Raw genomic sequence first — 27,756 nt, forward strand, 5'->3', positions numbered from 1 at the left:
GAAAATCCTGCCATACCGATATAATGTCATGTATGTATACTTTACACTTCAGTATTCTGGGAGAATGGTACTTCACTAGAATTACACTGTAAGAAAGACATAAAGCTGTTTAATAACTAGAGATTATGTTTAACGTTTTTGCTGGAATGTAAAATCGTTTTCATTTGCTGAGGTACTGAGTGAATAAATGTTTGGGCACCATTTTTCCACTTGGCAGTTGCTTAAATCTGTTTTTTCTGTCAGTTTCTGTTCTCCCTCACTGCTGTGTGTGTGGGGGAGGGGCGCTTTTACTATGCATCAAATATTTCAGTCAGCAACTCATTGTATTCCCTGCATGATCTGGTTCATCTCTACAGAGCTCAGGGGTCTTCAAAACTTATTTTGAGGGAGGTAATTTCTCTCAGCAGAGCTGTGAGAATTATAGTTTGACTGAAATAAAAACTTTTATTCTGTAATTTGTTTCCTGCTTTCAGAAATTGTTATCTTTGCTAATGGGATTAAACCTTTGCTAAAGTTGTGTTGTTTACAAGGATTGAGGCTATAACTGTTTCAATTTATTAATTTTTAACTGTCATAGATCTTCTGTGCTTCTTAAAGGCACAGTACGTTTTAATATTATTCTATTTGAATTGTATTTCCAAGTTGCAAGTTTATTTGCTAGTGTGTTAAACATGTCTGATTCAGAAGATGATACCTGTGTCATTTGTTGCAATGCCAAAGTGGAGCCCAATAGAAATGTATGTACTAACTGTATTGATGCTACTTTAAATAAAAATCAATCTGTACAAATTGAACAAATTTCACCAAACAACGAGGGGAGAGTTATGCCGACTAACTCGCCTCACGTGTCAGTACCTACATCTCCCGCTCAGAGGGAGGTGCGTGATATTGTAGCGCCGAGTACAGCTGGGCGGCCATTACAAATCACATTACAGGATATGGCTACTGTTATGACTGAAGTTTTGGCTAAATTACCAGAACTAAAAGGTAAGCGTGATCACTCTGGGGTGAGAACAGAGTGCGCTGATAATATTAGGGCCATGTCAGACACTGCGTCACAGGTGGCAGAACATGAGGACGGAGAACTTCATTCTGTGGGTGACGGTTCTGATCCAAACAGACTGGATTCAGATATTTCAAATTTTAAATTTAAACTGGAAAACCTCTGTGTATTACTAGGGGAGGTGTTAGCGGCTCTGAATGATTGTAACACAGTTGCAATACCAGAGAAAATGTGTAGGTTGGATAAATATTTTGCGGTACCGACGAGTACTGAGGTTTTTCCTATACCTAAGAGACTTACTGAAATTGTTACTAAGGAGTGGGATAGACCCGGTGTGCCGTTCTCACCCCCTCCGATATTTAGAAAAATGTTTCCAATAGACGCCACCACAAGGGACTTATGGCAAACGGTCCCTAAGGTGGAGGGAGCAGTTTCTACTTTAGCTAAGCGTACCACTATCCCGGTGGAGGATAGCTGTGCTTTTTCAGATCCAATGGATAAAAAATTAGAGGGTTACCTTAAGAAAATGTTTGTTCAACAAGGTTTTATATTGCAACCCCTTGCATGCATTGCGGCGATCACGGCTGCAGCGGCATTCTGGATTGAGTCTCTGGAAGAGAACATTGGTTCAGCTACTCTGGACGACATTACGGACAGGCTTAGAGTCCTTAAACTAGCTAATTCATTCATTTTGGAGGCCGTAGTACATCTTACTAAACTTACGGCGAAGAATTCAGGATTCGCCATTCAGGCACGCAGGGCGCTGTGGCTAAAATCCTGGTCAGCTGATGTTACTTCTAAGTCTAAATTGCTTAATATACCTTTCAAAGGGCAGACCTTATTCGGGCCCGGGTTGAAAGAGATTATCGCTGACATTACAGGAGGTAAAGGCCATGCCCTGCCTCAGGACAAAGCCAAAGCCAAGACTAGACAGTCTAGTTTTCGTTCCTTTCGTAATTTCAAAGCAGGAGCAGCATCAACTTCCTCTGCACCAAAACAGGAAGGAGCTGTTGCTCGCTACAGACAAGGCTGGAAACCTAACCAGTCCTGGAACAAGGGCAAGCAGACTAGGAAACCTGCTGCTGCCCCCAAAACAGCATGAATTGAGGGCCCCCGATCCGGGATCGGATCTAGTGGGGGGCAGACTTTCTCTCTTCGCCCAGGCTTGGGCAAGAGATGTTCAGGATCCCTGGGCGCTAGAGATAATATCTCAGGGATACCTTCTGGACTTCAAATACTCTCCTCCAAGAGAGAGATTTCATCTGTCAAGATTGTCAACAATCCAGACAAAGAAAGAGGCTTTTCTACGCTGCGTACAAGAGCTCTTGTTAATGGGAGTAATCCATCCAGTTCCACGATCGGAACAGGGACAGGGGTTTTACTCAAATCTGTTTGTGGTTCCCAATAAAGAGGGAACTTTCAGACCAATCCTGGACTTAAAGATCCTAAACAAATTCTTAAGAGTTCCATCGTTCAAGATGGAGACTATTCGGACAATTTTACCTATGATCCAAGAGGGTCAGTACATGACCACTGTAGATTTAAAAGATGCTTACCTGCACATACCGATTCACAAAGATCATTACCGGTACCTAAGGTTTGCCTTCCTAGACAGGCATTACCAGTTTGTGGCTCTTCCATTCGGATTGGCTACAGCGCCAAGAATCTTCACAAAGGTTCTGGGTGCTCTTCTGGCGGTACTAAGACCGCGGGGAATCTCGGTAGCTCCATACCTAGACGACATTCTGATACAAGCTTCAAGCTTTCAAACTGCCAAATCTCATACAGAGTTAGTGCTGGCATTTCTAAGGTCACATGGATGGAAGGTGAACGAAAAGAAAAGTTCACTCGTTCCACTCACAAGAGTTCCCTTCCTGGGGACTCTTATAGATTCTGTAGAAATGAAGATTTACCTGACAGAGGACAGGCTATCAAGACTTCAAAGTGCTTGCCGCACTCTTCATTCCATTCAACACCCGTCAGTGGCTCAATGTATGGAGGTAATCGGCTTAATGGTAGCGGCAATGGACATAGTACCCTTTGCACACTTACACCTCAGACCACTGCAACTGTGCATGCTAGGTCAGTGGAATGGGGATTACTCAAACTTATCCCCTTCTTTGAATCTGGATCAAGAGACCAGAAATTCTCTTCTATGGTGGTTTTCTCGGCCACACCTGTCCAGGGGGATGCCATTCAGCAGACCAGACTGGACAATTGTAACAACAGACGCCAGCCTTCTAGGTTGGGGTGCCGTCTGGAATTCCCTGAAGGCTCAGGGACTATGGAGTCAGGAGGAGAGTCTCCTGCCAATAAACATTCTGGAATTGAGAGCAGTTCTCAATGCCCTCCTGGCTTGGCCCCAGTTGACAACTCGGGGGTTCATCAGGTTTCAGTCGGACAACATCACGACTGTAGCTTACATCAACCATCAGGGAGGGACAAGAAGCTCCCTAGCTATGATGGAAGTATCAAAGATAATTCGCTGGGCAGAGTCTCACTCTTGCCACCTGTCAGCAATCCACATCCCGGGAGTGGAGAACTGGGAGGCGGATTTCTTAAGTCGTCAGACTTTTCATCCGGGGGAGTGGGAACTTCATCCGGAGGTCTTTGCCCAAATACTTCGACGTTGGGGCAAACCAGAGATAGATCTCATGGCGTCTCGACAGAACGCCAAGCTTCCTCGTTACGGGTCCAGATCCAGGGATCCAGGAGCAGTCCTGATAGATGCTCTGACAGCACCTTGGGACTTCAGGATGGCTTACGTGTTTCCACCCTTCCCGTTGCTTCCTCGATTGATAGCCAGAATCAAACAAGAGAGAGCATCAGTGATTCTAATAGCACCTGCGTGGCCACGCAGGACTTGGTATGCAGACCTGGTGGACATGTCATCCTGTCCGCCTTGGTCTCTACCTCTGAAACAGGACCTTCTGATACAGGGTCCCTTCAAACATCAAAATCTAACTTCTCTGAAGCTGACTGCTTGGAAATTGAACGCTTAATTTTATCAAGACGTGGTTTTTCTGAGTCAGTTATTAGTACCTTAATACAGACTAGGAAACCTGTTACCAGAAAGATTTACCATAAGATATGGCGTAAATACCTACATTGGTGTGAATCCAAAAGTTACTCTTGGAGTAAGGTTAGGATTCCTAGGATATTGTCTTTTCTACAAGAAGGTTTAGAAAAGGGTTTTTCTGCTAGTTCATTAAAGGGACAGATCTCAGCTCTGTCCATTCTGTTACACAAACGTCTGTCAGAAGTTCCTGACGTCCAGGCTTTTTGTCAGGCTTTGGCCAGGATTAAGCCTGTGTTTAAAACTGTTGCTCCACCATGGAGTTTAAACCTTGTTCTTAATGTTTTACAGGGCGTTCCGTTTGAACCCCTTCATTCCATTGATATAAAGTTGTTATCTTGGAAAGTTCTATTTTTAATGGCTATTTCCTCGGCTCGAAGAGTCTCTGAATTATCAGCCTTACATTGTGATTCTCCTTATTTGATTTTTCATTCGGATAAGGTAGTCCTGCGTACTAAACCTGGGTTCTTACCTAAGGTAGTTACTAACAGGAATATCAATCAAGAGATTGTTGTTCCTTCTTTATGCCCAAATCCTTCTTCAAAGAAGGAACGTCTACTGCACAACCTGGATGTAGTCCGGGCTCTAAAATTTTACTTGCAGGCAACTAAGGAATTCCGACAAACGTCTTCTCTGTTTGTCATTTACTCTGGGCAGAGGAGAGGTCAAAAAGCTTCCGCTACCTCTCTTTCTTTTTGGCTTCGTAGCATAATTCGTTTAGCTTATGAGACTGCTGGACAGCAGCCCCCTGAAAGAATTACAGCTCATTCTACTAGAGCTGTGGCTTCCACTTGGGCCTTCAAGAATGAGGCCTCTGTTGAACAGATTTGCAAGGCTGCAACTTGGTCTTCGCTTCATACTTTCTTCTGTTATGTGTGATCAGTCCACGGGTCATCATTACTTCTGGGATATAACTCCTCCCCAACAGGAAATGCAAGAGGATTCACCCAGCAGAGCTGCATATAGCTCCTCCCCTCTACGTCAGTCCCAGTCATTCTCTTGCACCCAACGACTAGATAGGATGTGTGAGAGGACTATGGTGATTATACTTAGTTTTTATGACTTCAATCAAAAGTTTGTTATTTTACAATAGCACCGGAGCGTGTTATTACTTCTCTGGCAGAGTTTGAGGAAGAATCTACCAGAGTTTTTTACTATGATTTTAACCGGAGTAGTTAAGATCATATTGCTGTTCTCGGCCATCTGAGGGAGGTAAAAGCTTCAGATCAGGGGACAGCGGGCAGATGAATCTGCATTGAGGTATGTAGCAGTTTTTATTTTCTGAATGGAATTGATGAGAAAATCCTGCCATACCGTTATAATGACATGTATGTATACACTTCAGTATTCTGGGGATGGTATTTCACCGGAACTACTCTGTTAAAAGTCACTAATCCTTTTAATAAGTATTTATCATGTTAAACGTTTTTGCTGGAATGTAGAATCGTTTACATTTCTGAGGTACTGAGTGAATAAATATTTGGGCATTATTTTCCACTTGGCAGTTGTTTGGTTTTAATTGTGACAGTTTCTTTTCTCTTCACTGCTGTGTGTGAGGGGGAGGGGCCGTTTTTGGCGCTCTTTGCTACGCGTCAAAAAATTCCAGTCAGTTACTCTTATATTTCCTGCATGATCCGGTTCATCTCTGACAGATCTCAGGGGTCTTCAAACTTCTTTGGAGGGAGGTAGATTCTCTCAGCAGAGCTGTGAGAATTTTATATTGACTGTGAATAAAAACGTTGCTCTGTAATTTTTATGTCAAATTTAATTATTGTTATTTTTCTAATGGGAACAAACCTTTGCTAAAAGTTGTGTTGTTTTAAAGTTTGATGCTATAACTGTTTTTCAGTTCATTATTTCAACTGTCATTTAATCGTTTAGTACCTCTTTGAGGCACAGTACGTTTTTGCTAAAAAAGATTATAACCAAGTTGCAAGTTTATTGCTAGTGTGTTAAACATGTCTGACTCAGAGGAAGATATCTGTGTCATTTGTTCCAATGCCAAGGTGGAGCCCAATAGAAATTTATGTACTAACTGTATTGATGCTACTTTAAATAAAAGTCAATCTGTACAATTTGATCAAATTTCACCAAACAGCGAGGGGAGAGTTATGCCGACTAACTCGCCTCACGCGGCAGTACCTGCATCTCCCGCCCGGGAGGTGCGTGATATTATGGCGCCTAGTACATCTGGGCGGCCATTACAGATAACATTACAAGATATGGCTACTGTTATGACTGAAGTTTTGTCTAAATTACCAGAACTAAGAGGCAAGCGTGATCACTCTGGGGTGAGAACAGAGTGCGCTGACAATACTAGGGCCATGTCTGATACTGCGTCACAGCTTGCAGAGCATGAGGACGGAGAGCTTCATTCTGTAGGTGACGGTTCTGATCCAAACAGATTGGATTCAGATATTTCAAATTTTAAATTTAAATTGGAGAACCTCCGTGTATTACTAGGGGAGGTCTTAGCAGCTCTCAATGATTGTGACACCGTTGCAATACCAGAGAAACTGTGTAGGTTGGATAAATACTTTGCGGTACCGGCGAGTACTGACGTTTTTCCTATACCTAAGAGACTAACTGAAATTGTTACTAAGGAGTGGGATAGACCCGGTGTGCCGTTCTCACCCCCTCCAATATTTAGAAAGATGTTTCCAATAGACACCACCACTCGGGACTTATGGCAAACGGTCCCTAAGGTGGAGGGAGCAGTTTCTACTTTAGCTAAGCGTACCACTATCCCGGTGGAGGATAGCTGTGCTTTTTCAGATCCAATGGATAAAAAATTAGAGGGTTACCTTAAGAAAATGTTTGTTCAACAAGGTTTTATATTGCAACCCCTTGCATGTATCGCGCCGATTACGGCTGCGGCAGCATTTTGGATTGAGTCTCTGGAAGAGAACCTTAGTTCATCTACGCTAGACGACATTACGGACAGGCTTAGAGTCCTTAAACTAGCTAATTCATTCATTTCGGAGGCCGTAGTACATTTAACCAAACTTACGGCTAAGAACTCAGGATTCGCCATACAGGCACGTAGGGCGCTGTGGCTAAAATCCTGGTCAGCTGATGTTACTTCTAAGTCCAAATTACTTAATATACCTTTCAAGGGGCAGTCTTTATTTGGGCCCGGTTTGAAAGAAATTATCGCTGACATTACAGGAGGTAAGGGCCACGCCCTACCTCAAGACAAAGCCAAAGCTAAGGCTAGACAGTCTAATTTTCGTCCCTTTCGGAATTTCAAAACAGGAGCAGCATCAACCTCCACTGCACCAAAACAGGAGGGAGCTGTTGCTCGTTACAGGCAAGGCTGGAAGCCTAACCAGTCCTGGAACAAGAGCAAGCAGGCCAGGAAACCTGCTGCTGCCCCAAAGACAGCATGAACCGAGAGCCCCCGATCCGGGACCGGATCTAGTGGGGGGCAGACTTTCTCTCTTCGCCCAGGCCTGGGCAAGAGATGTTCAGGATCCCTGGGCGCTAGAGATCATATCTCAGGGATACCTTCTAGACTTCAAATTATCTCCCCCAAGAGGGAGATTTCATCTGTCAAGGTTGTCAACAAACCAGATAAAGAAAGAAGCGTTTCTACGCTGTGTACAAGATCTGTTATTAATGGGAGTGATCCATCCGGTTCCGCGGTCGGAACAAGGACAAGGGTTCTACTCAAACCTGTTTGTGGTTCCCAAAAAAGAGGGAACTTTCACGCCAATCTTAGATTTAAAGATTCTAAACAAATTCCTAAGAGTTCCATCGTTCAAAATGGAAACTATTCGGACAATCTTACCCATGATCCAAAAGGGTCAGTACATGACCACAGTGGATTTAAAAGATGCTTACCTTCACATACCGATTCACAAAGATCATCACCGGTATCTAAGGTTTGCCTTCTTAGACAGGCACTACCAGTTTGTAGCTCTTCCATTCGGATTGGCTACGGCTCCAAGAATCTTCACAAAGGTTCTGGGTGCCCTTCTGGCGGTACTAAGACCGCGAGGGATTTCGGTAGCTCCGTACCTAGACGACATTCTAATACAAGCTTCAAGCTTTCAAACTGCCAAGTCTCATACAGAGTTAGTTCTGGCATTTCTAAGGTCGCATGGATGGAAAGTGAACGAAAAGAAGAGTTCTCTTTTTCCTCTCACAAGAGTTCCATTCTTGGGGACTCTTATAGATTCTGTAGAAATGAAGATTTACCTGACAGAAGACAGGTTAACAAAGCTTCAAAATGCATGCCGTGTCCTTCATTCCATTCAACTCCCGTCAGTAGCTCAATGCATGGAGGTGATCGGCTTAATGGTAGCGGCAATGGACATAGTACCTTTTGCACGCCTACACCTCAGACCGCTGCAATTGTGCATGCTAAGTCAGTGGAATGGGGATTACTCAGATTTGTCCCCTACTCTGAATCTGAATCAAGAGACCAGAAATTCTCTTCTATGGTGGCTTTATCGGCCACACCTGTCCAGGGGGATGCCATTCAGCAGGCCAGACTGGACAATTGTAACAACAGACGCCAGCCTACTAGGTTGGGGCGCTGTCTGGAATTCTCTGAAGGCTCAGGGACTATGGAATCAGGAGGAGAGTCTCCTTCCAATAAACATCCTGGAATTGAGAGCAGTTCTCAATGCCCTTCTGGCTTGGCCCCAATTAACAACTCGGGGGTTCATCAGGTTTCAGTCGGACAACATCACGACTGTAGCTTACATCAACCATCAGGGAGGGACAAGAAGCTCCCTAGCAATGATGGAAGTATCAAAGATAATTCGCTGGGCAGAGTCTCACTCTTGCCACCTGTCAGCAATCCACATCCCGGGAGTGGAGAACTGGGAGGCGGATTTCTTGAGTCGCCAGACTTTTCATCCGGGGGAGTGGGAACTTCATCCGGAGGTCTTTGCCCAAATACTTCGACGTTGGGGCAAACCAGAGATAGATCTCATGGCGTCTCGCCAGAACGCCAAACTTCCTCTCTACGGGTCCAGATCCAGGGATCCGGGAGCGGTTCTTATAGATGCTTTGACAGCACCTTGGAACTTCGGGATGGCTTATGTGTTTCCACCCTTCCCGCTGCTTCCTCGATTGATTGCCAAAATCAAACAGGAGAGAGCATCAGTGATTCTAATAGCGCCTGCATGGCCACGCAGGACTTGGTATGCAGATCTAGTGGACATGTCATCCTGTCCGCCTTGGTCTCTACCTCTAAGACAGGACCTTCTGACACAGGGTCCATTCAAACATCAAAATCTAACTTCTCTGAAGCTGACTGCTTGGAAATTGAACGCTTGATTTTATCAAAACGTGGTTTTTCTGAGTCGGTTATTGATACCCTGATACAGGCTAGGAAGCCTGTTACCAGAAGGATTTACCATAAAATATGGCGTAAATACCTATACTGGTGCGAATCCAAAGGTTACTCCTGGAGTAAGGTTAGGATCGCTAGGATATTGTCCTTTCTACAAGAAGGTTTAGAAAAGGGTTTATCAGCTAGTTCATTAAAGGGACAGATTTCAGCTCTGTCCATCTTGTTACACAGGCGTCTGTCAGAAAATCCAGACGTCCAGGCCTTTTGTCAGGCTTTAGCTAGGATCAAGCCTGTGTTTAAAGCTGTTGCTCCGCCATGGAGTTTAAACTTAGTTCTTAACGTTTTACAGGGTGTTCCGTTTGAACCCCTTCATTCCATTGATATAAAATTGTTATCTTGGAAGTTCTGTTTTTAATGGCTATTTCCTCGGCTCGAAGAGTCTCTGAGTTATCAGCCTTACATTGTGATTCTCCTTATCTGATTTTTCACTCAGACAAGGTAGTTCTGCGTACTAAACCTGGGTTCTTACCTAAGGTAGTCACTAACAGGAATATCAATCAAGAGATTGTTGTTCCATCCTTGTGTCCAAATCCTTCTTCAAAGAAGGAACGTCTTCTACACAATCTGGATGTAGTTCGTGCCCTCAAGTTCTACTTGCAGGCAACTAAAGATTTTCGCCAAACTTCTTCCCTGTTTGTCGTTTATTCTGGACAGAGGAGAGGTCAAAAAGCTTCTGCTACCTCTCTCTCTTTTTGGCTTCGTAGCATAATACGTTTAGCCTATGAGACTGCTGGACAGCAGCCTCCTGAAAGAATTACAGCTCACTCCACTAGAGCTGTGGCTTCCACTTGGGCCTTTAAGAATGAGGCCTCTGTTGAACAGATTTGCAAGGCTGCAACTTGGTCTTCGCTTCATACTTTTTCCAAATTTTACAAATTTGACACTTTTGCTTCTTCGGAGGCTATTTTTGGGAGAAAGGTTCTTCAGGCAGTGGTTCCTTCTGTATAATGAGCCTGCCTATCCCTCCCGTCATCCGTGTACTTTTGCTTTGGTATTGGTATCCCAGAAGTAATGATGACCCGTGGACTGATCACACATAACAGAAGAAAACATAATTTATGCTTACCTGATAAATTCCTTTCTTCTGTTGTGTGATCAGTCCACGGCCCGCCCTGTTTTAAGGCAGGTAAATATCTTTTAAATTATACTCCAGTCACCACTTCACCCTTGGTTACTCCTTTCTCGTTGATTCTTGGTCGAATGACTGGGACTGACGTAGAGGGGAGGAGCTATATGCAGCTCTGCTGGGTGAATCCTCTTGCATTTCCTGTTGGGGAGGAGTTATATCCCAGAAGTAATGATGACCCGTGGACTGATCACACAACAGAAGAAAGGAATTTATCAGGTAAGCATAAATTATGTTTTTTCCAAATTTTACAAATTTGACACCTTTGCTTCATCGGAGGCTATTTTTGGGAGAAAGGTTCTTCAGGCAGTGGTTCCTTCTGTATAAAGAGTCTGCCTATCCCTCCCGTCATCCGTGTACTTTTGCTTTGGTATTGGTATCCCAGAAGTAATGATGACCCGTGGACTGCTCACACTTAACAGAAGAAAACATAATTTATGCTTACCTGATAAATTCCTTTCTTCTGTAGTGTGATCAGTCCACGGCCCGCCCTGTTTTTAAGGCAGGTAAATATTTTTTAATTTATACTCCAGTCACCACTTCACCCTTGGCTTTTCCTTTCTCGTTGGTCCTTGGTCGAATGACTGGGAGTGACGTAGAGGGGAGGAGCTATATGCAGCTCTGCTGGGTGAATCCTCTTGCACTTCCTGTAGGGGAGCAGTTAATATCCCAGAAGTAATGATGACCCGTGGACTGATCACACTACAGAAGAAAGGAATTTATCAGGTAAGCATAAATTATGTTTTTTCTTGCAAAATGAGAGCTTAGAAATTCTCAGTGTAGCCACTGCCTACAGGGACATAAGGAAGCTGACATGCGGAGAACTTAAAGGGACAGTATACACTCATTTTCATATAACTGCATGTAATAGACACTACTATAAAGAATAAGATGCACAGATACTGATATAAAAATCCAGTATAAAACTGTTTAAAAACTTACTTAGAAGCTCTCGGTTTACCTCTGTTGAAAAGGTAGCTGGAAAGCCCACTGCAAGTGGCAAATAAGACCCTCCCCCCCCTCCCCCTTCTTTTGCATATGAAAAGACCCTTTACACAAACAGGAGCAAGCTGGAGAAGGTAGCTGATGGTATTCACATAAAACTTTGGGGCTTGGTTAGGAGTCTGAAAATCAGAGCAATGTTATTGAAAAATAAGCAAAACTATACATTTAAAAAAAAAAAACTTTATGAGCTATATAAATAGATCAACTACAAAACATTTATGCAAAGAAAAAATGAGTGTATAATGTCCTTTTAAGTTGCATTCTGCCTCTTCTAAGCATGGGCAAGATACTTACTTCCTGTTTCCTAACATTCACTGAACAGTAAGTCAGCTCAAGTTGCTCTAGAAGATTTATGACATCAAGCTATATATTCCTTCCGGTTGGGGCTGTGACAGGAAGTAATGGACCTCGTACAAATTGTTAAAAAAAAAAAACAAGATATACAAAGTAAAATCCTTTTAAAATGAATAATAATACATATTTCAATGATTTCTATTAAGTATAACCCACTGCTTAGTACCTTTTTCATATCCCATTAAGATCAAGTTATATAAAAATGGGCAACATTACAGAATATGCATTACTTAAAAGCTTTTGAATATTAATGAGTTTATGCTGAATGGTAAATAAATGAGAAATTAGCTTATGCCTCTCTTTCCCATGATTCTTTCTGATACCAAAGGGTGTTCCACTCTAGTTGTGAGTCACTGAGTTAGGGGTTATGGATGAAGAAATTAAAGATGTTAATATGGTGATTGTTGCTTATAAAAAGTTCCAATAAGGTGAGTTAAAGATACATGAAAGCTTAATAAGAAAATGTCAGCCATGCACCACTGCTTCACAGCTGAACATGGCTGGTGATTGGTGGCAGTAGTGCATTGCTGCACTGGACTTTAACTATGTGTTTAACCTCTGTTGCAGGTGTTAAAAGTCGTAGGTAAGTAATAATGCTATAAGAAAAGGCAAATTAGAGTGTTACTCATTGTTAAGTCCCTTTAATTTAGGTCATAATTCTGCTCACGCCCAATGCCTGAAAGAAAACACAGATGTAAGCTGTTTACAAGGATTTTTTTCCATTTAGATTTTACTAGAAGAAGCATCAGACTTGCTGTCTGACTGGCTGGATACCAAGCATGGAGGCGAGGTGACAGACAACTCCATTTTTTCACAACTTCCAAAGTACTGGGAAGGGGAGTACCATAAAGACATGGATGCACTTAATGTAAGTATATGCTGCTGAATGTAGCAGTAACCTGAGCACCTATACATACATATGATCTGCTGTCTAAAACAAACAGTAACCTGAGCACCTATACATACATATGATCTGCTGTCTAAAACAAACGGTAACCTGAGCACCTATATGTACATATGGTCTGTTGTCTAAAGCAAACAGTAACCTGAGCACCTATATATACATATGATCTGTTGTCTAAAACAAACAGTAACCTGAGCACCTATATGTACATATGGTCTGTTGTTTAAAGCAAACAGTAACCTGAGCACCTATATATACATATGATCTGCTGTCTAAAACAAACAGTAACCTGAGCACCTATATGTACATATGGTCTGTTGTCTAAAGCAAACAGTAACCTGAGCACCTATATATACATATGGTCTGTTGTCTAAAACAAACAGTAACCTGAGCACCTATATGTACATATGGTCTGTTGTCTAAAACAAACAGTAACCTAAGCACCTATACATACACATGATCTGTGTCTAAAGCAAACAGTAATCTAAGCACCTATGTATACATATGATCTGTTGTCTAAAACAAACAGTAACCTGAGCACCTCTATATACATATGGTCTGTTGTCTAAAGGAAACAGTAACCTGAGCACCTATATATACATATGGTCTAAAACAAACAGTAACCTGAGCACCTATATATACATATGGTCTGTGGTCTAAAACAAACAGTAACCTGAGCACCTATATATACATATGATCTGTTGTCTAAAACAAACAGTAACCTAAGCACCTATACATACACATGATCTGTGTCTAAAGCAAACAGTAACCTAAGCACCTATGTATACATATGATCTGTTGTCTAAAACAAACAGTAACCTGAGCACCTATACATACACATGGTCTGTTGTCTAAAACAAACAGTAACCTGAGCACCTCTATATACATATGGTCTGTTGTCTAAAGGAAACAGTAACCTGAGAACCTATATATACATATGGTCTAAAACAAACAGTAACCTGAGCACCTATATATACATATGGTCTGTGGTCTAAAACAAACAGTAACCTGAGTACCTATATATACATATGATCTGTTGTCTAAAACAAACAGTAACCTGAGCACCTATATATACACATGGTCTGTGGTCTAAAACAAACAGTAACCTGAGCACCTATATATACATATGTTCTAAAACAAACAGTAACCTGAGCACCTGTATATACATATGGTCTGTTGTCTAAAACAAACAGTAACCTGAGCACCTATATATACATGTGGTCTAAAACAAACAGTAACCTGAGCACCTGTATATACACATGGTCTGTGGTCTAAAACAAACAGTAACCTGAGCACCTGTATATACATATGGTCTGTTGTCTAAAACAAATAGTAACCTGAGCACCTATATATACATATGGTCTGTTGTCTAAAACAAACAGTAACCTGAGCACCTATATATATATATATATACATGTGGTCTAAAACAAACAGTAACCTGAGCACCTATATATACACATGGTCTGTTCTCTAAAACAAATAGTAACCTGAGCACCTATATATACATATGGTCTGTTGTCTAAAACAAACAGTAACCTGAGCACCTATATATACATGTGGTCTAAAACAAATAGTAACCTGAGCACCTATATATACACATGGTCTGTTGTCTAAAACAAACAGTAACCTGAGCACCTATATATACATGTGGTCTAAAACAAACATGAATTAACCAAGGTGAGGGGAGCTTACGGTGTGGGTTAAGAGAGTTGTGTCAGAGTGTTTTTCACTATGTGTATTATCACAGTAGAAATGAAAATAAAAGTAATTAAGCTTATATATAGATAGTATTTATTTAAAACACTTAAAACAAGTTGAATTGTAAGTATAGAGCTCTAATACTTTAAAACATTAAAAACAATATACAATTATATAAGGACAACATTGGAGAATTATGAACAGTCTTTTTGATTTGTTTTCAATTTGTTCATATAGTATGATCAATTAATTTGATTGATTTCGTATTTTGTTTAGAAAGTTTTTTATATGAATGTTTTACTTTTACTCACGTTTTTGTCTTGAATAAAAAACTTTTTTTAAAATTGGCCTTAGTATATGTCCAGGATAGGCCGTTGAGGAGACAAAAGGAAATAGATGACAGTCTTATGTTTAAGACGCTCTTTATCTTAAAAGGTCAAAAATTGCAACTTATAAAAAGAAAAGTTGTAACGTTGTTTCAAATTTTTGCAAGTCTTTTAGGAGGAGAGACAATTAGTGTTTCTATATTGGATATATCTGGAGAAATCAATGTGCTTAAGGTTTCTTTGCCAATTTCACTTGTAGATGTGATGTTTGATATTTGATAAAAGGAAGGACTCGTTGGTCTCCGAGACTTTTTACCCTGTTTGTGGTAGATTTGATGTCTAGGGTTTGCAGGAGTCTCTAGGAGGCTTGTAGTGTTTGTTGGTATTTGGGTCTTTGGTCAAGATCGTGATCGTTGGTCTCTGAGACTGTTTACCCTATTAATATGGTGAATTTGATGTTCAGGGTTTGCTGGAGTCTCTAAGAGGCTTGTGGTATTTCTGGATGATACTATCTTGGATCCTGATATCAGTTTCAGATACAGGTAAATTTACTTTGAAGGTTCTGAGGACCGGGACAATTTTATCTGTCCATAGAGGTTCCTTGTAGTGAACTGCTTCTTTTTGCGCTTGTCAGCGTTCAAACGTTAGTTATGGTGAATCCGCTTATAAGTTCAACATCCCACAGTGTGGGCATATAGCATCAAAAGAGGGTGCACACTCAGGAGGGCAAATCTACGCGTTTCGGCGGGTGCCTTTATCAAGATCGATCTTGATAAAGGCACCCGCCGAAACGCGTAGATTTGCCCTCCTGAGTGTGCACCCTCTTTTGATGCTATATGCCCACACTGTGGGATGTTGAACTTATAAGCGGATTCACCATAACTAACGTTTGAACGCTGACAAGCGCAAAAAGAAGCAGTTCACTACAAGGAACCTCTATGGACAGATAAAATTGTCCCGGTCCTCAGAACCTTCAAAGTAAATTTACCTGTATCTGAAACTGATATCAGGATCCAAGATAGTATCATCCAGAAATACCACAAGCCTCTTAGAGACTCCAGCAAACCCTGAACATCAAATTCACCATATTAATAGGGTAAACAGTCTCAGAGACCAACGATCACGATTTTGACCAAAGACCCAAATACCAACAAACACTACAAGCCTCCTAGAGACTCCTGCAAACCCTAGACATCAAATCTACCACAAACAGGGTAAAAAGTCTCGGAGACCAACGAGTCCTTCCTTTTATCAAATATCAAACATCACATCTACAAGTGAAATTGGCAAAGAAACCTTAAGCACATCGATTTCTCCAGATATATCCAATATAGAAACACTAATTGTCTCTCCTCCTAAAAGACTTGCAAAAATTTGAAACAACGTTACAACTTTTCTTTTTATAAGTTGCAATTTTTGACCTTTTAAGATAAAGAGCGTCTTAAACATAAGATGTCATCTATTTCCTTTTGTCTCCTCAGCGGCCTATCCTGGACATATACTAAGGCCAATTTTAAAAAAAGTTTTTTATTCAAGACAAAAACGTGAGTAAAAGTAAAACATTCATATAAAAAACTTTCTAAACAAAATACGAAATCAATCAAATTAATTGATCATACTATATGAACAAATTGAAAACAAATCAAAAAGACTGTTCATAATTCTCCAATGTTGTCCTTATATAATTGTATATTGTTTTTAATGTTTTAAAGTATTAGAGCTCTATACTTACAATTCAACTTGTTTTAAGTGTTTTAAATAAATACTATCTATATATAAGCTTAATTACTTTTATTTTCATTTCTACTGTGATAATACACATAGTGAAAAACACTCTGACACAACTCTCTTAACCCACACCGTAAGCTCCCCTCACCTTGGTTAATTCACGTTTCATTTATTAGACAGTCGTTTGAAGGAACAACTGTCAATTATTGTAGGGTACAGAGCGAGGTTACAAAAACTATTTTCTTTAGATAAAAATTATTTATCTCTAAATATACACACACTAGGTGCACTCACTCTATACTTGTTCGTCTAAAACAAACAGTAACCTGAGCACCTATATATACACATGGTCTGTTGTCTAAAACAAACAGTAACCTGAGCACCTGTATATACATATGGTCTGTTGTTTAAAACAAACAGTAACCTGAGCACCAATATATACATATGGTCTGTTGTCTAAAACAAACAGTAACCTGAGCACACACACACACACATATATATATATATATATATATATGGTCTGTGGTCTAAAACAAATGGTAACCGGAGCACCTATATATACACGTCTGTGGTCTAAAACAAACAGTAACCTGAGCACCTATACATACACATGATCTGTTGTCTAAAACAAACAGTAACCTGAGCACACCTATATATACACGTCTGTGGTCTAAACAAAACATATGAAAAGTGTATGTTCCACACTCACAAAAAGTTACTTTATGTAAAACCAGTCGAGGTGAGGTGAGTGTTATTAAAAGTTATTATTCAAACATTTAAAAGTCTGAACTTAAATCCTCATATTCCATTATCTGTGACATCATTGATGTAATCAGCCCTGTCACATGTCACATCGGCTACATCATCACTGACATCATATGTTGAATAATCTGTCATAATCAATGACATAATTACTGGTAACAGATAATACTTTATTTCTCATTGCTTATGTGATACAACAGAAATGAAATATTGATAGTACAATTTTTAATTTTTCTTAGGGACATTTTTGACCACTTATGGAGAGAGATAGGTACCAGTTTTGGCTCCTGCACAAATAATGCAATGCAGAGATACCAGACAGCAGTGCAGGTGCACGTACTGGGGTGGGGATGGCAGCTCTGGCATCAGTAGGACATTTTTTATTGCTGTTTTAAGCACCATGGTGACCTGGCACTCTTCCTTTGTCTAGCTGTGGTTTAGCCCATACTCTTTTAAATACATATTATTATATGTCCCATTAAATAAATATCAGTGTCACAGTTCTGTGCACTAAATTCTACTATGCATTTCAGTAACAGCAAATGTGAACACGTGGAAGCTTACTTATTGCAGAGCTTATAATCAAAGTACATTTTCATCCTTTTCTAATCCTCATATTTTATATATTAATTTCTTTGTAGGTACTTGCTCCAGATGTACTCACCCGGGTTAGTGAATATGTGCCAGAAATTGTGGAGTTTGTGCAGAAAATAGTGGATAACAGTTATGGGTAAGTTACTGCCTTACAGAGAATGTGCCCTGGAGCAGGGAAGTTTGCTTGATGTGGCTTTTTGTTAGCATATACTATACCGAAAATAGAAGAGTCTGGAAAATGCTAACTACTTGCTTGATACATTTCTTAATGCTGACTAAGATTACAATCTATTTGTGGTACCTATCAGTCTGTGACCTTATAATACTAATTTCTATGCTACTAATGGATATCTGTGTGGCTTATTGTGTGTTATTGGGACGTGTGATCTTTATTTCCACCTTTAGTAAAGGAGAATTGCTTTTTTTGCTCATGTGGTTTTGCTATTGGTTTTATATTTGCTCTTTATGGTTGACTAAATAACTATCATATGAGCTTCTGGGTGATTTGGTTTTAGTTACGACACTAATTACTTGAATTAAAGGGACATGAAACCCAAAATGTTTCTTTCATGATTCAGATAGAGAATACAATTTTAAACAACTTTCCAATTCACTTTTATTATTTAATGTGCTTTCTTCTCTTGTTATCCTTTGATGAAAGGTTTATCTAAGCAATCTCAGGAGCAACAGAGAACCTAGATTCTAGCTGTTGATTGGTGGCTGTATATATATATTGATTGTGATTGGCTCACCCATGTGTTCAGTTAGAAAGCATTAGTGCATTGCTGCTCCTTCAACAAATGTTACCTAGAGAATGAAACAGATTAGATAATAGAAGTAAATTAGAAAGTTGTTTAAAATTGTATTCTCTATCTGAATCATGAAAGATTTTTTTTGGGTTTCATGTCCCTTTAAGTTGATGTGGGATATGGGCTGCTTTTCCCCTTTTTATTTTTTTGTATGAATGTTTCAGACCTCTGTGACTTCTGTTCACTAAGAGTGCCCATTTATTATTGAAATAAGGGTTCTATTAGTGCACAGAGGTATGTATATGTGTGTGTATATACTGTGTGTATGTGTATGTGTGTGTGTATATATATTTGTCATTATGCTTTGCTTTGTCTTTTTAAACATATTTATATATTTACATATTCTCTTATTTATTAGAATTTCTCTTCTTAAAAATATTTTCTTTCCCAGGTATGTGTCCAATGGGTCAGTTTATTTTAACACTGCTAAGTTCCATGCCAGCAATAAGCACTATTATGCCAAACTGGTTCCAGAAGCCGTCGGTGATCAAAAAGCTCTCCAGGAGGGAGAAGGTAAATAATCACATGATCAGTTATCAGAATTTTCCAGCACATTCTACTTCATTTATATGTAGTAGTATTGATGGGATTTTTAGTCATAATTAGATAGTAAACTCCTTGGGACAGACCTCCATATTGACTGTGTTTGGTCTTGTGCTATACACAAATACATACATATATACATACATTCATAAATATATACATACATGCATAAATATGTACATACTTACATGAGTACATATGTGCATAAATATGTACATATATAATACATGCATAAATATGTACATACTTACATGTGTACATGCATGCATAAATATGTACATACTTACATGTGTACATACAAATATACATACATGCATAAATATGTACATACGTATATGTTTGTGCATACCTGTACATACTTACATGTGTACATACATATATTCATACGTGCATAAATATGTACATACTTACATGTGTACATACTTATATGTACGTGCATACCTGTAGATACATACATATATACATACGTGCATAAATATGTACATACTTACATGTGTACATACGTATATGTTTGAGCATACCTGTACATACGTGCATAAATATGTACATACTTACATGTGTACATACATATATTCATACGTGCATAAATATGTACATACTTACATGTGTACATAGTATACGTATATGTACTTGCATACCTGTAGATACATACATATATACATGCATGCTTAAATATGTACATACTTACATGTGTACATACGTATATGTTCGTGCATACCTGTACATACGTACATAAATATGTACATACTTACATGTGTACATACGTGCATAAATATGTACATACATATATAATACATGCATAAATATGTACATACTTACATGTGTACATGCATGCATAAATATGTACATACTTGCATGTGTACATACGTATATGTACGTGCATACCTGTAGATACATACATATATACATGCATGCATAAATATGTACATACTTACATGTGTACATACATAATATTCATACGTGCATAAATATGTACATACTTACATGTGTACATACGTATATGTACGTGCATACCTGTAGATACATACATATATGCATACGTGCATAAATATGTACATACTAAAATGTGTAGGTACATATGCATTTATAAAAGCAAGCAGTTTTGCATTATGTGCTGCTAAACTAATAATTCTGTGTGTATCTATAAATGTAAATATCTGTAATCACACATTGCTATGTAAAAAAACACACTTTAGTACACAAGAGCATGTTGTTTTTGCATTGCTGATTGTATGTATCATTAATGTGTTACAGTGCATAATCTTTTTGCATCATGTACATAGTTGTGTTATTAAAGTATACTTGATCACTGTGTTCTTTAACATTAAAGTTAATGTAAATTTTGATGCTAAAGTGCCCGGTTTTTAAAAATTCGAGGGGGCACTTTAATTCATCAAAATTTACACTTCACTCGTGTTGTGAAAAAATACTTACCTTTTAATCTTGACAGCCCACCAGCTTCCTCCGCCCGTCGCAAAGCCTCTTCCTGGGTCTAAAATAAGGAATCCGGCTTCCTCCAATCACGGCGTTGAATCAGACACTGATTCTCCTGGGGGGGAAGCCGTGATTGGAGGATGACCTATCCATCATTTCTAACATCAGAAATGGCTTGACAACCGGAGGAAGTTGGAGCTGCTGTCAAGATTAAAAGGTAAGTATTTTTTCACAACAGGAGTGAAATGTTAATTTTTATGAATTAAGGTGCCCCTGTTTTTAATCGAATTTTAAAAACCGGGCACTTCAGCATAAAAATTTACATTTACTTTAAAGCAGATTAAAGGGACATTCTAATACACAAATCATATTATCTAATTAATTACAGCATAATTTGTGAAATGCTGATCTAAGTAACTACGTGTTAACCCGCTCAAAGTATTGCAGCTCCCAAGCAGCACAAAGCTGGTGAGCCAAACACCACTGGCCCTTGCAACCCCAAACTATGTGTTTTACCCACTTTAAAATGCAAAAATGACAGTTTTTTTTTTTGCAGTGCTATGTCTCTTTAAAATTGCAGTTTGGTTAGCAAAACTAGGGAATGCGTTTTTTGGAAACCATCTATTTGTTGATAATGAGGCCTATTTATTAAAGGTCTATCGAACCTGATCCGACAGTGCGGATCAGGTCCGACAGACCTCGCTGAATGCGGAGATCAATACGCTCTCCGTATTCAGCATTGCACCAGCAGCTCTTGTGAGCTGCTGGTGCAAAGCCGCCCCCTGCAGATTCGTGGCCAATCGGCCACCAGGAGGGGGGTGTCATTCAAACCCGATCGTACTCGATCGGCTTGAATTGTGGCGATCTCTGTCTGCCTGCTCAGTGCAGGCGGATAGGGTTATGGAGCAGCGGTCTTTAGACCGCTGCTTCATAACTGCTTTCAGGCTCGGCAGAAACACGGGCCCTCAAGCTCCATTCGGAGTTTAATAAATGGGCCTCTTTGTCTCTAGTGCTATGGTAAGTCAGAGTTCCAATGACATCCTGCACTGATGTAAGCAATGTTCTGCAAATTGCCTTGCAGCATTTCCCTGTAGGGCCGCCATCAGGGGGTGACAGGGGTGACTCCTGTCAGGGGCCCAATGGGCCAGGGGGGCCCCATGAGGCAAGAACAAAAAAAACAACAACAAAAACATTTTTTTAATTTTTTTTGTCAGCCACCAGTGGGTACTACAGCAGAGTGCTAATTGAGCATGGGAAATGTTATTACAAGGAGTAAAGTATTAGCATTAGAGAGAATTTCTGAGTGTGCACTAAACCACTATGCACAGTGTGAGACAGACTTGGCACTTTGTTTGTACAGTGTGTGCCTGAGTCAGACGGCAGATCACTTTCATTTGCAGAGGAGGTAGAACTTACTTAGCAAATGTTTTTTATTTCTTTGTGCAATTTCGGATTGTAACTTCAGTGTGGTAGTAGTTGTATGGTGGGGCCAGGGGGTCCATAAAAACAAATTTTTTTTTTAGCAGCAGTGTATTTATTATTATTTGACAATGCTGTAGAAATTCTATATTTAAAACCATGCAGATATTTTTCCTCCTCAATACACAAATGGTAGGTGCCCTTTTGGCAGATATGCTTTTTTATTTATATATATATATATATATACATACAGGCCAGCACTCCCAATTTTTTACCAGCTTCCAGGGTGCACTTTAACTTCCAAATATATTCATTTACATAGAAAGGCACTCACTGGCATTGATACAATAAATTACTTTATTTGTGACGTTTCGGGGACTTTAACCCCTTCCTCAGACCACCAAAAACATATTAAAAATTACAGACTTACCCCATTTTATATCCCACACCGTGCAGTAAAAGTCCAGAGTGAGGATGCGACCGGCGTTCCCCTGGCGCAACTGCGCATGCGCCAATGGTCCGTGATGGCATCCCACCTGGGCCAAACAAAAAAGCATTACATGTTATTAATAGCTGGCTTGACCTCTTAATTACAACATCGTTCAGAAACACAAATGAGCATAAACTTCTTTAAAGGGACATAATACTCATATGCTAAATCACTTGAAACTGATGCAGCATAACTGTAAAAAGCTGACAGAAAATATTACCTGAGCATCTCTATGTAGAAAAGGAAGATATTTTACCTCACAATCTCCTCAGCTCAGCAGAGTAAGTTCTGTGTAAAAAGTTATACTCAACTGCTCCCAGCTGCAGGTAAAAAAATTAAAAAAAATGAAGAAATGAACAGCAGCCAATCAGCATCAGCAGTGGTGAGGTCATGAACTTAACTTAATTTGACTTAACTCTCATGAGATTTCATAGTAAGCTTCCTTTACCTGATTGGTGAAATAATATGAGAGTGCACGATGCTAGTCCCTTCAGATGTCTCAGGACAGACACACTAAAATGCTGCTTAGAAATCCTTTACAATGGGAGGTGGCTACTGAGGAACTTTTGAGGTAAAATATCTTTCTTTTTTACATAGAGATGTTCAGGAGATATTTTCTAATCAGCTTTTTACAGCTATGCTGCATCACTTTCAAGTGTTTAAACATTTGGGTATTATGGCCCTTTAAACAATAATGTGCCCTATACAGATATATGTCAAATGATTATATACAGCTATCTTGAGTATATCTATGACCACCTAAGGCTACGTTATGGCAATATCTCAGTGCTACTAATATATACATATGGTACTATATAACTGATTAATAATTAATAGACCACATTCTTTACTTTTTTTATGCATATTCTCAATACAATGTAAACGAGCAGTATAATTAATACTTTCTTACTTAAATTATGTATATCTTAAGCACATAGGTAGAGTCACCAAAAAGAGCTCATGATTAATATGTATCAATTATGCAAGTTCAATACAATATGAATGGGCAATTTAATTAACCATCTCTTACCTAAAATATGTAAATCTTTAACACATAGGCCACATTCCTTACTTTTTCTATGCATATTCTCAATACAATGTAAACGAGCAATATAATTAATACTTTCTTACTTAAATTATGTATATCTTAAGCACATAGGTAGAGTCACCAAAAAGAGCTCATGATTAATATGTATCAATTATGCAAGTTCAATACAATATGAAAGGGCAATTTAATTAACCATCTCTTACCTAAGATTTACATATTTATACTCTTTGTTCTTGATAGCTGCACGGATAGCCATCCTAGCCCTCAAATCATCAATAGTTTTTCCTACATAGAACAAACTACAAGGACAGTGTAGTAAATATACCACAAATTTGGTGGTGCATGTCAACCTGTATTTATGGAAGTATTTTTTCCTGTTCCTTCTTTCATCAACCCGAGGAACAGGAAAAAATACTTCCATAAACACAGGTTGACATGCACTACCAAATTTGTAGTATATTTACTACACTGTCCTTGTAGTTTGTTCTATGTAGGAAAAACTATTGATGATTTGAGGGCTAGGATGGCTAACCATAGAAGCGCCATCCATGCAGCTATCAAGAACAAAGAGTCAGAACAACCTGTGGCACGCCACTTCCTACAGAACAATCACAATGTATCAGAGTTTTGATATACACTCATTGATCATGTCCCTCCGTTAACAAGAGGAGGGGACCAGAATAAGATACTTATGCAGAGAGAGGCTAGATGGACTTTTGAACTGGACACACTGATCCCGAAGGGCCTTAATACTAAAATTGAATGGCGCAGCTTTCTGTAAAATTGAATGGCACAGCTTTTTGTAATGTTCCAGTGACAATCTTTCCATGCCTAGCACAAATTATATCCTTGTATTAGCTATTTTGTATATGTGTAATTCAAGCTCAGTTTAGGCAACTCGATTATATGTAGCATAGTGTGTAATTCTGTATACAAAATCCCATATATACACTGCTGCATTGCGTCTGGTCTAATTTTGACCTAGGATATATTAGTTAATAGGGGCTATGTATATGCCCTCACTATAATCCACTATGGTCAATGATGCTTATATGCTTTCCATTAGAGGTAGCCTTTTGAGCCCTAGGAATAGTTATAATAGCCCCGCATTAATATATAGGTTTCTTAACATGCTGACTAGAGTTTTAGAGTTTTTTTTAACATTTCTTCACATGTTTTCATGTTTATATGTATTTTTTGGGTAATAGTAGAATTAGTTAACACATTGGATACTATGTGTCTGGTATGCGATTATTTGCCAAGTCACACATTTTCACAGCATCCATTAGTGACTCTCGCACAGACACTGGGTAAATCACTACTACACATTATTTGGTAAACGGATGTTTTATTAGTCACGTTAGCGGATATATATTACATTCCAGTTTACTGCCCCTTTATGAAAGGACTTTCCAGATGCAAGGAGGCATTTTATCTAAGATTTTTACATCTGCATAAAATGTTATACTCTCAGACTAAGATTGCTCAGTGTTTGAAATGAGACAGGTTAACTTAAAACTGTTCAGTTTACACTACAGGTGACTTAATTTTGAAATACATACCAACAAGCCTAAATCCTGCATTTAACCAGATCTAATGGTATGAGTTCCACACCTTATGGTTCCATGAAGACCATATAGAGTACAGCATTTTGCGCTATTTCTTCATGCCCCACGAGTGGGGCAGTGCAGAAATAGAAGGGCAGAGTTACCCATGCAGAGAGGAACACTCTGTGGCCCTCTCTGCTTTGGGCAGCAGTGGTGCCGATCGTTGTTGGTGTGGGAGGGTTAGGAGGGAGGCGGGTGGGTAGTCCATCGCTGCAGAGGAGCGGGTGGGACCGCTACTCTATAGAAACATTTCTGTTAGAGCGGTGTCCTGACAGTGAGTGGGAAGGAGGGGGAGGAGGCTCTTAAAGTGGAGGGGGGAATTAGAGGGTGGGAAATCAGTCTGGGTGGGAGATAGGGTAATGAGGGGCAGCTACACTACAACAAAAAAATAAGTTTTTATTATTATTATATATATATTTTAAATGATGTAAATGGGTACTGGCAGACAGCTGCCAGTACCTAAGATGGCGGGAATTAGTTAGCAGGGGGAGGGGTAGATAGCTTTTTGGGAGGGATCAGGGAGGTGGGAAGGTAAGGGGGTAATCCTACACTAAGGAAAATAATAATAATAAAAAAATAAGTAAAAAAATAAATAAAAAGGTGTAAAACTGCATACTGGCAGGCTGTCTGCCAGTACTTAAAGGGCCAGTAAACCTAGAAAATGTTATATAATTCTGCACATAGTGCAGAATTATATAACATTATATTAGTGCTAGCTTTATATAACATAATATTGCCTTTGAATTTTTATAAAAAAAAGAGGGTTTTTCAGACCCGCCCTCTGTGCTCTACTGAGCGGGTCTGGTTTTCCCTCTGAGCGCATCTGGGCAGCTGTCTAGTCACAGCCTGGCCCGACCGCGCCATTACACTCAATATAGCTTGCTCCTGCTCTGTCTGACAGCAGGAGCGAGCTACATTGAGTGCAATGGCGCGGTCGGGCTGGGCTGTGACTAGACAGCTGCCCAGATGTGCTCAGAGGGAAAACCAGACCTGCTCAGTAGAGCACAGAGGGCGGGTCTGAAAAACCCTCTTTTTTAATAAAAATTCACAGGCAATATTATGTTATATAAAGCTAGCACTAATATGTTATTATAAAATTCTGCACTATGTGCAGAATTATATAACATTATTTTCTAGGTTTACTGGCCCTTTAAGATGGGGTGACCAGTGTGGGGCGGGAGAGCTGTTTGAGAGGGATCAAGGAGTGATCAGGGGGTGGGAAGTGTCAGGTGGGAGGCTAACCTCTACATTAAAGCTAAAATTAACCTTACAAGCTACTTAATTAACCTCTTCACTGCTGGGAATAATAAAAGTATGGTGCGCAGCTGCAATTAGCGGCCTTCTAATTACCAAAAAGCAATGGCAAAGCCATATATGTCTGCTATTTCTAAACAAATGGGATCCCAGAGAAGCTTTTACGATCATATGTGCCATTATTGCACAAGCAGTATGTAAATAATTTCAGTGAGAATCCCAAAGTTTGTGAAAAAGTTTACTTATTTTTAATTTGGTCCCATTTAGCGATGAAATGGTGGCATGAAGTATACTAAAATAGGCCTAGATCAATACTTTGGGTTGTCTACTAAAAAACATATATAGTTTTTATAGGTAAATACAAAAAACAAGGCTCTATTTCTGTTTAAATGTAGTGATGGCAAAAATGCTCTGGTCTTTTGGGGAAGTCTTAGTCTGAACTGCCCGGTCCTTAATTGGTCATTTTGTACAACTTTACAATCACTTTAACATTCTATTCTTTTTATACGATTCTTAAACATTTTACAGTTATTTAATACCCTTTTAACCAAACTTCCATCTTCAGATTTTAAGCTAATTTTTTAGAATCCATTTGCCCTATCCTTCTCCTGTTTTTATAAAATATCCGGTTTTAACTGTGTAAATGTTCATGTATAACAACAGCTCTGCTTGCATTTGTTTAGGTCCTCCATTCTTGTATAGGGACAATATACTAATTAGTTCAGTAATCTTATTGGTTTTCTATCATGCTTATGTAAGAACACTTATTAAACTGATTATATCAATGTTTTTGCAATCTCTCTAGCTGGTAAGCTCTATTGGTGGACAGTGACACTCCCCAAAAGCTTAAAGAACAATGCATTTTTGTTTTTTTGTCTCTGGATCTTCCATTTCTCGATTTAAAAAAAAAATATATATAATTCATATTGAAATACCCTCTCTTAGCTGCAACAGAGAGAATGACTTTAAGGTCTGTTTAACTTACTGAATCCTCTCCTAACAGTTTTTCAATATCTTTTAGGTGACTTGAGCATCTCAGCCGATCGTTTAAGCGAGAAGCTTTCACCAAATGATTTTGCACTATGGAAGGCATCAAAGCCTGGTGAACCGTCCTGGGAATCACCCTGGGGCAAGGTAATGAGAGAATAACAGATTTTTTTAAATATATTTTTGTGTTTTATTTTCTTTTGTCTTTTTATCTACTAAAATAC

General features: G+C 39.3%; 1 protein-coding gene across 1 annotated transcript in view; it reads left to right on the plus strand.

Moving 5' to 3' along the window:
• The window catches only part of CARS1 (cysteinyl-tRNA synthetase 1), a 163,495-nt gene that overhangs the window by 29,226 nt on the left and 106,513 nt on the right, over positions 1 to 27,756 (plus strand). Inside the window, 4 exon segments of the mRNA XM_053720430.1 lie at positions 12,657 to 12,797; positions 17,989 to 18,077; positions 19,142 to 19,263; positions 27,567 to 27,679. Of these exon segments, the coding sequence (XP_053576405.1) occupies positions 12,657 to 12,797; positions 17,989 to 18,077; positions 19,142 to 19,263; positions 27,567 to 27,679 (465 nt within the window).

Source organism: Bombina bombina, chromosome 7 (genome assembly GCF_027579735.1).
Source record: "Bombina bombina isolate aBomBom1 chromosome 7, aBomBom1.pri, whole genome shotgun sequence".
Classification (NCBI taxonomy): Eukaryota; Metazoa; Chordata; class Amphibia; order Anura; family Bombinatoridae; genus Bombina; species Bombina bombina.